The sequence below is a fragment of the Strigops habroptila genome, chromosome 3 (genome assembly GCF_004027225.2).
Source record: "Strigops habroptila isolate Jane chromosome 3, bStrHab1.2.pri, whole genome shotgun sequence".
Taxonomy (NCBI): Eukaryota; Metazoa; Chordata; class Aves; order Psittaciformes; family Psittacidae; genus Strigops; species Strigops habroptila.
Window position 1 is genome coordinate 52,586,932 of NC_044279.2, and position 15,724 is coordinate 52,602,655.

General features: G+C 38.2%; 1 protein-coding gene across 1 annotated transcript in view; it reads right to left on the bottom strand.

The window, feature by feature from the left end:
• Window positions 1-304: 304 nt before the first annotated feature.
• VWF (von Willebrand factor) overlaps window positions 305-15,724 on the bottom strand; it is a 134,842-nt gene continuing 119,422 nt past the window's right edge. Inside the window, exons 47-52 of the mRNA XM_030480334.1 lie at window positions 11,896-12,012; window positions 8,907-9,005; window positions 7,562-7,690; window positions 5,841-5,880; window positions 1,791-1,888; window positions 305-647 (exon numbers count right to left, since the gene is read on the bottom strand). Coding sequence (XP_030336194.1) covers window positions 459-647; window positions 1,791-1,888; window positions 5,841-5,880; window positions 7,562-7,690; window positions 8,907-9,005; window positions 11,896-12,012 — 672 coding nt within the window. The 3' untranslated portion in view covers window positions 305-458. The remainder of the gene's footprint in view (window positions 648-1,790; window positions 1,889-5,840; window positions 5,881-7,561; window positions 7,691-8,906; window positions 9,006-11,895; window positions 12,013-15,724) is intronic.

The window sequence follows — 15,724 nt, forward strand, 5'->3', positions numbered from 1 at the left end:
CCTATTTCCTATGAAGTCTTATGCCATAATTACTGTACTCCCTGACTGGAGGGGAAAAAAGACCAGAGACCTTAGTCTGTCACTAAGGTCTGAAGTGGGGAATGCAAGTGTAATGTCTCTGAAGATGATGCTAAATGGTTTGGGATATGTTCTTTCAGTAGAAGCAACTCTTTCTGTTGCTGTGTTGTGGGTTTGCTTTTTTTTTTAATAATAATGTAGATTACTTTCCATAGTGAAGATGAAGAGAAACAATACAATCTGCAATCTCTCTTCTATAAACCACCCCAAGAATAATCAGATAATGTTCTATTGTGCTAATAAGTTTTATTGCTTGCTATGTTGATACAGTTAGTCAGGATTCTACTGGATAAAAGTGTCTACAGAGAGAAAATGAGGCTCACATGGTAATGTTTCTTCATCATAAAACTTGAGATTACAATTGGGCTTCTTGGAAATACTCAGTCTGTACACTTCCGAGAATAGCATTCACACTGAGAGGCAGAAGGGATGTAATGCTGCACCACTGTCCCATTAGCACACCGGAGAGGAATTGTGACTATGGTTGTTTGAGTTGCTGTACAGCAGCTGCACAGGTCTTCCCATTTCCCTGTCTGAACAGAGTATTTGGTATTGCTTCTGCACTTGCCCTAAATGAAGAAACAACAACAAAAAAAGAAATACCAAGTTTGAAGTGTTTGAAGGCAAGTGTTTGTGTTGTTCTTAAAGCTTCCACTCTTGTTAAGACTTGTGTAGTAAATGAAGGCTCTTTGCCAGGTAACTATCTGAATAGCTGGGACATGTAATGCCTTTAGTATCTCTTCTCTCTGTTCCCATTCTTTTTCCAGTAGTCATGGGAAAGAGAGAGATTCATTTTGCCTACTGCACTAACTAAAAGGAATACTCAAGAGGCTGGGTGCAAGCCATCTTCTTGACTGCCACCCTTCTATGCCATAGTTTGCATAGAAGGGTTGTACAAAGCTTGGTTATCTCAGATTGAGCAGCTGTCCCAGTCTGGGAAGAGAATGTCATCTTTGGTTCCAAGTCTCAGAGAGATGGGAACATCCAAAATGTAAGCCATGCTCCCATTTCAAATGGAAGTTGCCCTAAAAGGTGTAAGCAGTGATATGCAAGAAATTAAACTTTAATCTGATTATGGAAGAAATGTGCAAGACATGCAGAAAACAACAGTGTAGTGCTCAGGCTAATAGAGTCATAGAGCTTATAGGGCACAAAAGTCAAATCAGAGAATCATAGAATAATTAGGGTTGGAAAGGACCTTAAGATCATCTAGTTCCAACCCGCCTGCATGGGCAGGGATGCCTCACAATAGTATTGAAGCTTAAATGTCTTTTAAAGTACCATGCATCTAAATACCTATTTAACACTCAATCAGCTTCAGACTCTGAAGAGGGATATGTGTGCTTAACTGTAGATTCAGATCTGAAAATCACTTCAATAATACTGAGATAAAAATTCATTTTTTATGTAGAAAGTCCTAGCAAAGACACTTTGAGTCATTAATTTCTGATGGAAGCAAAGGAGAGTGGTACAAACAAAGCCTTTGTGTCTAACATATGCTCCTTTTTTCATGCTGGCTCAAATAGGGAAAATTCAGCATCACCAAATTACTTTAGGAAATAAATTTACAATATCTGAGTGAATCAGTGAGAAGGACAGAAAGTGATACTCCACTTAAAGTGAAGCCATAGCAGAGGCAAAGGTTTCCTTGTGGGAGAGACAAAGCGGGCAAGGCCAGGTCTTGAGGCAGGGGGATTGCCTTTGTTATTTACCTCGCAATGAGAAATAGGCACTTCCTTATCAGCCATGCATCCGTTGATGTTACGATACTGCAGTCTGGTACTTACTGGCCGACACTCCACTTCCACACCTGCCAAGCATTAAAAAAAAAAAAAAAAAAAAAAAAAAAGGAAGAAAAGAAAAAAAGTGTTTGACAGTGCTGACGATTGCTTTTTTTTACTTCTCTTCCCCTTATTACTGAAATTGCTGTTGTGTACAAGGAAAAGATGATGTACCCAAATAATCTAATCAGAGAAACAGAGCACCCTGATCTGGCTATTCCTGGGGCCATCACAGGAGAGAGATACAGTTGTCTTGGGATGATGCTCTTCAAGATGACTCAGTGGGAGCAGCTCTCTGGATAACCTTACAGACTGAGGTCGGTCACTGTCTTCAGAAATGTGCAGGACTCCTTATGCAATGATCAGGAAGAACATTTTGGGATTCTACAAATTTGGGATTGGAATTTTTAGGGGAGGAATCAAAGGTGGGAGATGAGAGGGATTAAGGTAATTTCATGAGGAACAAGCATGGGAAAAAGGATGAAGGCATACAGGGGGCTGGTTGCATGTTAAACAGCTGCTGGTCCATACTTTCGTCTGACATTGTTCTACATTTGATCTGCAGCCTGTTCTGTCTTTTTATTAAACTCTATTTCTAACTACTTGTCCTGGGTGATGGACTCCCTGTTCTGTGTGGATGTGTGTGTACAGAGGTACACAGAAACTGGAACTGGACCACAGGCCATAGGGCCCGTGAGTCTAGGTTAGCAGGGATGCAGGACCAGTTACTGGACAGAATGAGCACCTAGAACCACTAAGAACCTTGATCCTGTACAGCCAGAGGTCAGGATGAGAATGTGGGTGCTGTTTGTGTGTTTTCCAGTGTACTGAGTAATTTTTTGTATGTATGTAAAGTTTGTGAATGAAAAACTCTGATGCTTGTTTTCCAATACTTTTTGGTCCGTTAAGTAAATTCTCCCTGTGTTTTTTCCATCAAATGAGAAATGCACACAAGAGGCAGTAGGTCTGGATTTGTTATGTGTGGAGGGTGCAAGCTCAGGGAACCTGCTGATCCCTCTGTGAATTGAGGCTGGTTTGCTATGACCTGTTAACTGCAGTAGTTGACAGTGACTGCTCCTCCAGTTTCAAAGGGAATCTTGTAATTGACCTGCTCAAATACGGACTAATCCAGAATATTTTGTTCTGAACACTCTTGACTGGTTGGGTCCACATCTAAAGACTTGTGAAGGAGCTAATGCTATTTTAAGTGGATATTTTATGCACTGCAAACAGCAGTTCTTTACAGTGCCAACAGAGCGCTACGCCTCTGTATAAAGAAAGGTTCATACTTTTACTCATTTCCAGCTAACCAGTGGAATTTCTGTATTTACCAGAATACTGGACTATTTTTCAAGTACTACACAACAGCTTTGTTTTCTCTCCTTTCAGAGACCTGAAAGAATTCAGCTGGCCAAGTGCACAACTAAGTAGATACATAAACTGAAGAGAAATGCATCCATCTTCCTAGCAGCAAACACAGCTTTCAATACCTTTTCCATTGGAATGTTAGTACCAAATTGGCTCTGTGCCTTGTTAAGGCTTTACATTCCATATCAAAAAAAAGCTCGAAAAATGTTTCTGGCTCCAGGACTGGAAGTGTCAGTTCTCTTTGAATGATTTTGTCACTTCATTTGATAGAAGTTGTCCACCTGGAAGGAATACACAATTGTGTCCGCACAATTGAAAAGCCCAAACAAAATAATTGTCATCAGATTCAATGCAGCTTCATCACCTACTTGATCCTGACTTATCGACTTGTTCTCCAGTTAGTTTACTGCTCTGATTTACCTTATTTTGTAGACTGTGCTTCCTTTGCAAAAGCAAGTGCTTGTAACTTAATGAGACATGCAATTGAGATGAACAGGGAAAAGAGGTGAGAAGCAGAGATGCAACTTCTTTGTTAAGTGGGAAAATAAGGAATATCCTTTGCAAATAACCAAGTCCTTTGCTAGTACCACAGAAATCCAATAAGAAAATAAGCCTGTTCACTTATGTGTACCTATGTAGTTAAAACCTGGAAGAATGCCCCCAGACACACTAACAAACTCCAATTGCCAGGGCATAACATAGAAAGGGAAAGTGGCTTCTTAAACAACCTTTACTCAAAGCTATGTCGGATTATACTGAACCAAAGGCATCACCCTGAATTGTGCTTTGAACTTCCCCATTCTTTATGGTACTGAGTTGTCTGAAAGACTAACTCTCTCAAGACCTGGGATGGAATGTAGCCTATATCTAAGTGTCTGTGCCCATGAGAAATTAATTATTCTCTTATTTGACTTTTAAGAATAATTATTCTGGTTTTACAGTAGTTTTGCCAAGCCTTGCATTCCCTGTAAAGTTTGTAACAGACTGCATGTTGCTACTGAGTGCCCTAGTAGAAAGATATAAATAGAGAGGAAAGAGAGTTTGGTATCTAGATGTGTTTGATTCAAAGCTATGTGTTAATCACAGTCCTTCAATTGATAATTCATGGTTAGTAGGCTGGATGCAGTATGTTGGCTTTTTCATTACGAAGGGCCCTGAGTAGAAAAGCAAATAGGAACACGACTGTGCTTTCATATGGGAATTTTCAGCTTTGAGCTATATCCACGCAAACATCAATGGGAATAATGATTTGAAAGCCCACACAATATGGGCATGTTTAGGCATGCAATATTTCACTTAGATCAGTTAGCTTTTCCTGCTGCAAGGAGGTATCACTTTTAAATTACTATAACTGCTAATAAATTTATGTATTGATCTGTACTCATTTGGAACTGGGTTTCTCCTTTCCTTAATTGCAGTGATAAGTGTTCTCAATTAGTAAAGCCTGCCCACCATCTGGTCTTTTAAATCTTAAAATCTGTTTTTGTTAATAAATAATATTGAGCATTCCTTACTTGAAGCCTGGTAGATTAATGCTCTCTTAACTAAATTACCTGTGTGAGCCATCTGATGACAGTCTATCTTACTAGCTTTCTGACTTCTATTTCTCGAGCTCGACTCAGTGATTATACAGACAGGCAAAAGCTGCAAACTCTGTAGGAGTTAACATCCTTCATCAGGGGTATTATTACAGCAGTTACTGTGCCAGTGTGGCGATGGGCTGCTATGCTGCCATTTTTTATTTATTAGCACACGCATAGAGGGAAGGAGGAAAAAAAAAAAGGAAGGAAAAAAAAAAAAGTCATAACAGAACACAGGCAAGATGTTGATATTCTGACCTTAAAAGAGAATACCACCCTTTAGTTTTGTCGTTTGAGTTTTTTTAAATGAGCTACAGTATTATTAATTTTTTACTTACAAAAGAAAAAACTGAGAGGTTGTCTGTTCACAAAAGCATCAGAGATTCATTTTAGAAATGAGAACCCAACCTTGCAATCCTTCCTCATGTAAGCAAACCCTTCCTGTCACAGCCTGAGTGACATTTGGATTATCTACACAATGATGCATGAAATCAAGAGTTTCTGACTCCTAAACTGCCAAATTTAAGATGAAGTCAGGCTGTGCAATAGGAATGCACTTCTGACAAGATCTCCCCTACCATTTTTTGATTATTACAATAGCAAAACCCAATCACGATTACATTACTGCCACCCAGGGTTTTTTGCTAAATTAATTTTAAGTTGATTAATTATTCATGAAGTGGTTGCCTCTCATATTCAGTATCAGGTTATGTGGCTTGTCAACCTGTGTGTGCAATACTGTTCCTGTTATGTTTAGATGAACAATAAAATAAAACATTCATAATTAACATCTGCATAAAATGTGGAGAGTATCTATTTCTTTCTAAGCACTTGTGAATACTGTCAAAACACGTGTTCTGGGGGACAAAACCCAACAGAGTATCCCAATCAGAGGGCAGACTTGTTTGATGGTTTATTTTAACCACATTGCTAAGTTCCTTTCATTAACCTGCACTTTATGCAATATGTAGCTCCTTACACAGTAGCTTACTCTCTGCAATTTCCACACAAGACTTTTGGCTTATTTACTTACATGTGTCACAGCAGGTATTGCCAATTTTTGCAATTCTGCCCTAAAACAATAGAAAAAGAAAATTTCTATTTTGGCACAAGTTATGCACATTTCTTCTGCTGGAAGAATACAGGGAGATATTGAACACAGGGTATTAGGCAAGACAATTTTATTTCTATTATTTTGTACAAAAATAGAAATTGGTATTAGTGATCATCTATCCATTTTAAGGTTTTGAACTTGTCATTATATTTGTTGATAGCTGATTAAAAATAATTTACTATATTAGCAAGTTCAGTATCTGAAAATTCCTATCATCTTATAATAGGGCCTTTCCAAAGTAAAGATACTGAATACAAGTAAATTTCTGGGAACAAGAGTGATAAACCAAATAGCATTCAAGTCTTATGTCTGTTTATGAAAGGAATTTAAACAGTCTCTCTTGATTTTTTTAGCAGTAAAGATGAAAGCATGCCTCTTCCACAACAGCTGAAAATGTACAGGCAAATCATTATAAAATTTCACATTTGTCAAATAAGTTTTAATAGCCACAAATTTTATTTTGCTTGTTTCATTACTACCATGTGAAAATAATTCTCAGAAATATATGTATGGTGGAAAATTACTGAAAACCCATAGTGAAAAGAAAAATTGAGAAATATTTATACTGCAAGCTGATGCCATTGTTGCACTAAACACCTGAACCTTGGAAGCTTTTTTAATTAAAACCCCTAAACTCTCTAGTTGTAACTAGATTAAACTCACTAATTTTATAGCTGAAATAGTTCAATTTTTGGATGGGAGGAGAATAAATGCAGTTTGGGAAATTCTGGTTAAAAAGTAATCTATTCTTCATTGATTTTCAATGAAGACCTTTAGAATATGATAATAACCCCAAGCCTGTAACATAACCCATCAATTTTCTAAATACTTGCTTGTATAACAAAACTGCTTGTGCTATAGTGATTTCACAAAGAAATGCACTGTAGAAGCTTTATTCTTCCTGCGTTATACATACAAAATCCTCTATTATGTATGTGGAGAGAGGTTTGGGCACAAGTTTTGTAAAGGTTTCCTGCTTCCTGTTGTGCTGAAGAAAATGGAGACAGGTGGAAATAAACACCTGTGTGATTCTAGATGAGCAAAAGCAGGACCCCATGTCCCACACTCCAGCCTGCACTCTGTTCCTCACTGTATGGCTAACCTGAAATCACAGGAAAGATGGATGGACATGTTGAGCAGGGGTTTTATTATATCATTATACCAAACAACTGCAAACGTGGAAGTTTGAGCCCTTTCTACAGCACTGTGAAAATTCCTTTCCCTAACCTCATAGGAGGGTAGAGAAAAACATCTCAGCATGTCATATGCATATTCATAGAAAACAAGGGGGTGATCCGACTGTTTTCTCAGTTTGTGTAATTATGCACACAGTTTTACTCTGGATACCAAACTGAAAACCTTGTTAGAACAAACAGTTTCTTATGTTTGCTGTTTCATATGGAACAGAATTACTGCAAGCTCAGCATCTCCCCTGCAGTATAGTCCCACATAAACCCAGCATATATTTTAAAATAAAACTTAAATTTTTCTGAATTTCAAAGAAAGTTCAAATTCAGTTTAGCCAAGGTGCTGGGAGAGGGTTGGGGTTTCCCACCCTAATACACATAAGGTACCTATATACCATAAACATGACAGAGTCTATTAGGAAATCTCGAAACAGGACCCATTTCACTACTTACTCCTTCAGCCAAACATCTTCTGGAATCAAATGGAGGACAGCCAGTGATTCTCCTTTCCCAGATAAATTCCCCTTTCTCATTTACTTTACAGGAGTGACTATCGCAGCCATCCTGAAGTGATTCATTTGGCTGTAAAGATTTAAGGGCTGTTAGCTTTACACAGAAATAACATGGGACAGTAAGTTTTCAGGATACTATACAACCTGACTATTCCTTTACTCATATGTCAATTAGTGTACGATGGTGGTGAAGTTCATAAAACATGGAAATCTTTAATAAACAGAATTGTTTATCAACAAAATTATCATCTTCTATTTACTTCCATAGCCAAATTTATTACGGCTCAGTCACAACTGCCAGAACCTGACCTTTTCAGCTCTTAACAGGGAAAAAATTCCATTAACTTACAAAAGAAATGTGTTTAAGTGAGAAACTATGAATCACCTTCTAAAGAGCCATATTTATGAACATTTAACTGCTGCCTGAGTTGGGAGCTTCTTTAAAAATATACATAAAATCACACCCCCGCCCCCACATAGGATCATTTAGATTGGAAAAGACTCCAAGATCATGGAGTCCAACCATAAACCTGACACCACCAAGTCCACCACTAAAACATGTCCCTAAACACCACATCTACACATCTTTCTTTTAAGTACCTCCAGGGATGGTGATTCACCCTGGGCAGGCTGTTCCAGTGCTTGATAGCCCTCTTGGCAAATAAATTTTTCCTAATATCCAATCTAAACCTTCCCTGGTGCAGCTTGAGGCCGTTTCCTCTTGTCCTATTGCTTGTTACTTGGGAGAAGAGACCGACCTCCACCTCACTCCATCCTCCTTTCACATAGTCATAGAGAGTGATAACTTCTCTCCTGAGCATCATTTTCTGCAGACTAAACAAACAACCCCAGTTCCCTCAGCTGCTCCTTGTTCTCTAGACCCTTCACCAGCTTCGTTGCTTTTCCCATACTTTCACCACCTAAAACTTAGCTCAGGAATGGAATAAAAGAAAAAGTTACATACTGTTATATACAGCAGGCAAGCTGATGGGGTTTGATCCTACAAAACTACTGTTTAAGAACCTATATGCTGGAAAGATTTTTCAAAATTCACATTTGCAACTTTAATTATAAATTTCTCATTTAAAATGAGATTTTTAATTTTCTCTATGTAGTTGTTTGAGCTCATATTCCAGTTAAAGTTCCTTGATAATATTCACACTTGCAGGTACATCTAGAATGTCCCTCTAGAATCAAAAAGGAGGAAAAAATGCCCTTTCTTTGGGTTCACCAGAAGTCTGTGCTACATTTACATTTACACATAAATAAAAGTGCTTAAAACTTACCTGAAGGTATTTAAGCCTTCCATCTCTCAGCCTGATGCCACATGAAGTTGGCACACATTTCCCACAGCAAGAACCAGAGATTTCTTGCCTTCTGTAATTCTACAAGGTAAAGGACATTTTTCTGGGTTTATTTTGTTCTAAGCATGCTTCCTAACACTTACTTCTAGAGAGATTCTGGGTTTTGGTTTTGTTTTCTGGGTTTTTTCTGGTTTTGTTGTTTTAATTCAGCGGACAAAGTGATAGCTAGCTTTTTAAACAGTAGGACTAGACTAGCTTAATCTAGTTAGTTGCATACTTTGGAGAGTTTTTTTAAAGGCTAGTATTAATCTTTGTACTGTTTTATTATACAATAGGGATGGAAGTTTATTTCCAAGTATAAAGAGCTTCCTGTGTCCACTAAATTCAATATTCTTTGACTATAACAGTTGCAAGGTCAGGTCCACTAAACAACACATGGCAGTAGGAGAGGGTAAAAGAAGCTTACCCTCTCCTGTTCTGAGTGTTCTCAGTGAACTATAGTTTGCATTTGTGGCGTGCAGGAGCTTCTCTGTAAAGCTAATGAATACTAGACAGTGCAACTTGGAAAAGTAGTTTGAAGTACTTGAACTAGGAGAAAAGCATGAGATAGTAAGCAGTGGGCAGGGAAAGAGGAGAATAAGGCTGAGGTAGAAAATTTGGACTATAGAAAGAAAAAGAAAATGTCCTGATAAGAAAGTAAGAAGAGCAGCAGAGAGCATATGATGGAATAAAATGAAAAAGGAGACAAAGAAAGAAAGGAGGAATAATGGAGCCCCAAAAATGGCACAGAAAGGAAAAAACACCGGTAGGGAAAGGAGCGTGGGAGAATGAGCAGCGCTAGATGGAGAGGAAGAAAGGTATAGAGTGGATAATGGAAAGAAGAAATGAGAAAGGAACTGAGCTAACACATGAAGTGTCCTACAGTAATGTCTCCAGCTGCTACACATAACCAACAGCTGCTTATGATGAGCTGAACATTTTTAAGACAACAAACACTCCAGCTGAGTGAAGGCATGCATGTTATCCATATGTTTTTTATAGAAAAAGAATTTGGGGAGGGTGGGGGGTTATTATTAAATCACTGGAAGAAAACATAGTTCATTGTTATTTAGGTGAACTTGCTCTACTAGCAAAAATGTAAGCACCTAAAGTAGGACTTAAAACGACCAAAACAAATGACCTTGATGAGCAGAATATGCCGCAGTTGGCTGCATTTCAGTTACCAGTGCATTCACTTTCACAGATTCAGCATCCAGTAGAAAGCAGGTGCTCCTGCAAGAGTATATACTCTTAACTCATGATTTTATCCATTATGAAGGAATATATAATCTGGGTATACCATGAAATCAATGACTCTGAGACAGGAAAGACCACAAGCATGTGTGTGAATCCCACTAGCCTTAGAAGGATGACGACATTTTGTATCTTATTGGATATTTTTCTCCACTCAAGCTCCACAGACTCATTAAAGTGGCTACAAACACCTAGCCTTGCAATCTCCCTTGGGTAGCTGCACATCTTCTAGTCACAACTTCATAGTGCTTAATAAGCCCAACTGGAAATTGCCCTTTCCTCAGGGCTGTTTGCTTAGTCTGTATTTTTGGGCCAGGTTGGGGAAAGAAGTTGTTTGGAAACTGTGTGGGTGGTGAAAGAAGCAGGAGAGGAATGTTTCCCCACTTTTTTAACATGTATTTTATTGATTCCTCTACCTTTAATTTCTACAGCTGGCTTCTTGCATTGAAAAGCAAGAATTGATGTTTGTGTATTTTTATGTGGGAATGTACATATGCACACATGTTTCTGGCCACAGATTCATTCTAGTGTATCTGGGTTTTTTCCATTGATCTGCCAGGTTGGTTATATTTTGTGGCAGTGAGGAAGATGCTCAGCACTGAGCTTGGCCATTTATTTTTCTTTCAGAAGCCGGTGAATCATACCTACAGGAGGGGTAATATTAGGGTCCAGAACTACATTTTGTCCTTTCCAGTTGTACTTAGGGATTGAAAACTGGACTCATTCAAAACTTTGCTCCTCTTTTCTACAGGAACCCTATCAATGTATGCCTCTCCTGGATTTCAACTGGGAATCCCATATGATCATGTTAGAGATGTAACTTTTTGGTACAGTGACCACCACTTGCACAAGCCCTGAGTTTGGTTGGGCCCATTGGGCTCCATCCATTATCCAGGGTAAGGCAGAAGAGGAAGGGGCATTTAAGCCTTTTTCTGCGAAACTTAGCTGCCTGTCTGTGCTTTTCTGACAGGGGGAGATTAATCCAGCTTGCTTTGGTCCCCTCCTACTTGAGGTATTGGTGCTAAGAGAGAAAACTACATGTTTGAACAGAACTAGTCAGGCACTCTGGTCTTGCTGCTCATCAGTGGAGTAAAAATTGATGCTATTTGCCTCTGGCTTTCTCGGCCAAGCTCATTCCTTTCAGAAGATGGCAGCAAAGCAGCAGCAAAGACTTCAAAAAGGCCAGTGGAACTGATGGGGTCAATCACCTCAAATCACCTAAGGCATGGCTGGGAAGCAGACAGAAATTTTATTGAGCCCAGCTATTAGACAATTTAGAATAGTCACAGGAAAGCTCTGAAGCAGAGATCTGGCTAAGCTGCTGGTCCCCAGAGAGACAGATAATACTGTAGGAAAGGAGACACAGCAGTTCCTGTTGCAAATGATTTGCCAAACCTTATCTTGCCCTAAAGGTAAGTAGTCTAAAACGCACAATAAAAATGCCTGTGGACCTGAGTACTATGAAGCGTTACCTTTCGAACACTGCGGATTTAGATCACATTTGGTATATTTAGTGTCATTCAGGAGAAGAATACAGGGCTGTGACTCCTCAAAAAAACTTGAGGAAAGGCAACAAGTCCCAGAGTTGTACAGTACATAAACTGGTGTATACAATGAAGAAAATGACCTTCCAATGAGACACATTCTTAACCGGAACATCCGGACCACTCACACTTACCACTGGACATGGTTCACAGTTTAATTTTGTACATGTCAGAGTATATCTCAGAGAAGGTGTTGACTGGAGGGTGCAGTGACAGGTTGTGCATTGATCCACCATGAGGCGTCTCCATGGCTGAAACATTAAAACCAGTTTGTTAAGTCAGTGACTGTCTCTTCAGCATATCTCAAATAAATGAGCAGTTTTATCTAGGTTAAATCTCTTTCATTAAATCTTGCATTGCAATTCTTTGCAAAACCACATAGAAAAACAATGCCCCACTTTCCAGAGACCCAAAGTTTTGCATATATAATTCCAGAGCAAGCAGCATAGCATGAGGCTATTTTTTAAGTAAGCCCTTTAGAACTCCTTAATCTGAGAAACGGCACTGGCATTTCTTACTGCGTTGCTTACAAAGCTAGCAAGCAAGAAAGGAATCTGTGAAAGCGATGAGAAAGATTTTGTCATAAGCTATCCTGGCTACATGTATAGGTGGTTGCCATAAGTTCATTTTTCCTGAGTGCAGTGAATTAGTTTGCGAACAAGTTTTTTATCCTTGCGCCATTGCAACCCACAGATCATTGGCAGAAATTACAGATCATGGGCAGAAATTACTTGTTGTTCTTGTAATAATACTGCTTAGAATCTCTAGAGGCCTAAAAGATTAAAATTAACAAAAGATAAACAAAACCATAAACAGGATTACTGAGTGAAGAACTGAACTTGTTCATAGTTGCAAGCAAAGCAGTGGCTGAGCTGGCACACAATCCAAATTCCTTGAGCACCTTGTTTGCTGGATCCCACCACTTTTCCAAAACAAACAAAAATGACATTTAAAATGTACAGCAAAAATGCCAGACTATTAAATGGAAAACAAAAGGGTGTGGAGTTAGTAACTGGATTTCTAGCTCTGAAAGGAATTCTAAATGCAAAGTCCTTCTGCTTCCCAAGTGTACAGCCTTTCATTTCAACCCCAAAATAACAAGTCACAATGGTTGAAGGGATAATATGGGAGGAGTCACATTGAGTATTTTCACAAAGAACTTCTAAAACCTAATAAATAAGGTAAACAGACACTGAATATTGCTAGATTATAAAAGCTTTAAGTTGTGCTTCAAAAGCCATTAAAATGTCACTGTTGACTTCACTTGGAAGAGGAATTGTGCCACACTGGTAAACACTCATGGAACAAATGGAGCAAAACTAAGAAGCTGGCCAGAGTAACAGTGTAAAGGTAATACATTTATGGGTAGTTAAGAGCCAATACTCTAACATATACACCAAAGGAGAAATGATCTTATTAAAGAATTTTAATTACATTCTTAATCTGCACCCCTTCACAACAGAGGTCCTCAGGCCTCAGTGATCTAATATAAAGTACCAGCAAGAGCAATGACTTTTTTCTTGCTTTGTGGAGGTCTAGAAAAAAAGATCCTCCACATACAACATGATGGAGGTAGTGATACCACCCAGTTGCTAAAGGCAGGGTGATGCCTGCCTTTATAATATCAGGTCACTAATCTGGAGGGTTAAAAGACATCAGTGAATGCAGGCACAAGGACACACTGATAACATTTTCCTATGGGAGAGGGACAGATAGCAAATGTCATGTGAAACTCCAGACTTCTTTTTTACTCTTAACGTTGGAAAGCATTCAGACACTAGAGAGATAGTTCTATTACACGCTAGAGGTCTCACAAGGGCATCCAGTCCACTGTCACTAACAGTGCTTTACTGGTTAGTAGCTCTACACATGCATGTTCATGTACACACAAAAGTCTTGCAAACCTGGGAGATGTCCTCACCGTGTTGACCTGTTTCAAAATATGGTTGGGTTTGTTCCATTGACAATCATAATCACACTTAATTCCAGCCCTCTAGAAGTAAACGCTTATCACAGAATGCTTCAGTAGCTCTAGGCTTTCACATCATGAAGAAAGGGTTTATAAAGCCACAACTGATATTACAGTTGATATCTTCGTTGGATCTTCTCATAGTTGTAACATTGCAATTAAATACAAAAAAGATAAAGTGGAGTATATACCAAAATCACTATTATAGGCAGGAACTTAGGGCTTACTAGAGACATGATGAAACTAAATCCTCACACACAAGGGCTTTGAACTTTTGGATGAAGGTCTTGCCTTGATCCAAGGTTTGCATCACAGCTTCGTTCTATGATATTTATTTAATGTATTTAGGGATCAGCATGCAAATGGCTTTAACAATGGCTTTCTGTGAACAAACGTAGCTTACGATGACAGAACTGAATGAATAATGGATCAATACATCTTTTTCCCTTTCTATAATACACCTATCATGTGTCTTCTTGGCTAACTTTAAATGAAATGTCAACATCTGCTGCCCCTGTGTTAGTCAGTGCAACCAAATTAACCTGCATAGAGCCCAGATCTACCCAGATCTCCTTTAAAAATGCCACTCCGTAAAAGCCTGGGAAAACAGATGAGTGATAGAGATAATCCTTTTGGTAAATACAGCCACCTGCTTGGAAGTCTGCAGTTAAAGCCCACAGCATTGTTGAGAACAGCAGAGTGAATGCAACACACCAAATTACTGGAATATAATATTGGTAACCAGATACAAGACAAAAATGTAAAGGGATTAAGGACACAGTCAGTGAACAGAACTGCAGTAAAAGATTCAAAACTTGGAACTATTTAGTGAATGAGTTAATGGAGCAAAGTTTTCCCTTGATATAAAATGAAACTTAAAACCTATTCTTAAAGGACCAGAATAAAGGTTTTGAAATCCAGGAAGTATAAACTTATGTGGACATCACATCTTCCTTCCTGACCAGAACTCTGGAACAGTCATTGAAGTAGAGAATAGTGTAAGACATAGCTGTAGTAACGCCAGCTGCTCAAAAGCTCTCAAACATACAGCTAAGAAGCCGTATTATACACTAATAAGCTTATAATAAGTCATTAAATTAAGCTGGTCTAATTGAAAAGAAAATGTAATTAATCAAAGACAAGTCCTACTATAAGCTCTATTCTTTTTTAAAAAATCAAAATGGCCACTTTGTTTAGAAATCTTTTAAGATTATATCTCAACTCAAATTTCACACTTTCCATTCTGAGAAAATATCTTTGTAACTGCGTTGTTGAATGCTAACTTCAGTAATGCCTGACATTTGCAACAGCAAGAGCACAAAAGTAACGTAACAGCTGGGGCCTACCTACGCCCTCAAAATCTTACACAGGCAGTGTTTGATAAAATGATTAATTGTCAGGAAATACAGTGAGACATTTTAAAAGCTGTATTAAATGAAAAAAAAAAAAAAAAAGAGAGACAGCTTTTATACATCGCCAGATAGCAAACAAGAATGACTCAAAATGTAGTTTTCTGTCAGCTGAAACACTTTCTGAATTCATTCTAAACCGGGGAAATTTTATTAACATAGGAATTTTTTTCCATATTGTACAAGCTGAAATATTTTAAGTCTGCAAAATACAGATACTTCTCATCTTGCCTTCAACATGACATTTTGATTCAAAATTTGCTTCTGCTTTAAAGTATTTTAAAATATTTTAAAACACTTGAAAATAGAAAAAAGACTTGACAGATCAGGTAAATATTTTGCTGGAAGAGAAAAAAATCAGTTGTTCATGAAAGAATGGCATGCAATTGGAAAGATACCTTTTTGCAACACAGAATAAATATATATGTATATCCTATACAACAGAAGGTGGCAGAAGGTAGCAATTACTATACTGCATGACATTCTCTACAAGAATGGTCTTTATAAAATGCCACAACTAGTTTTGACAACATACTATAGACAAGACAAACAGAGGAATCAAAGAGAAAGCAGATTATTTTAGGC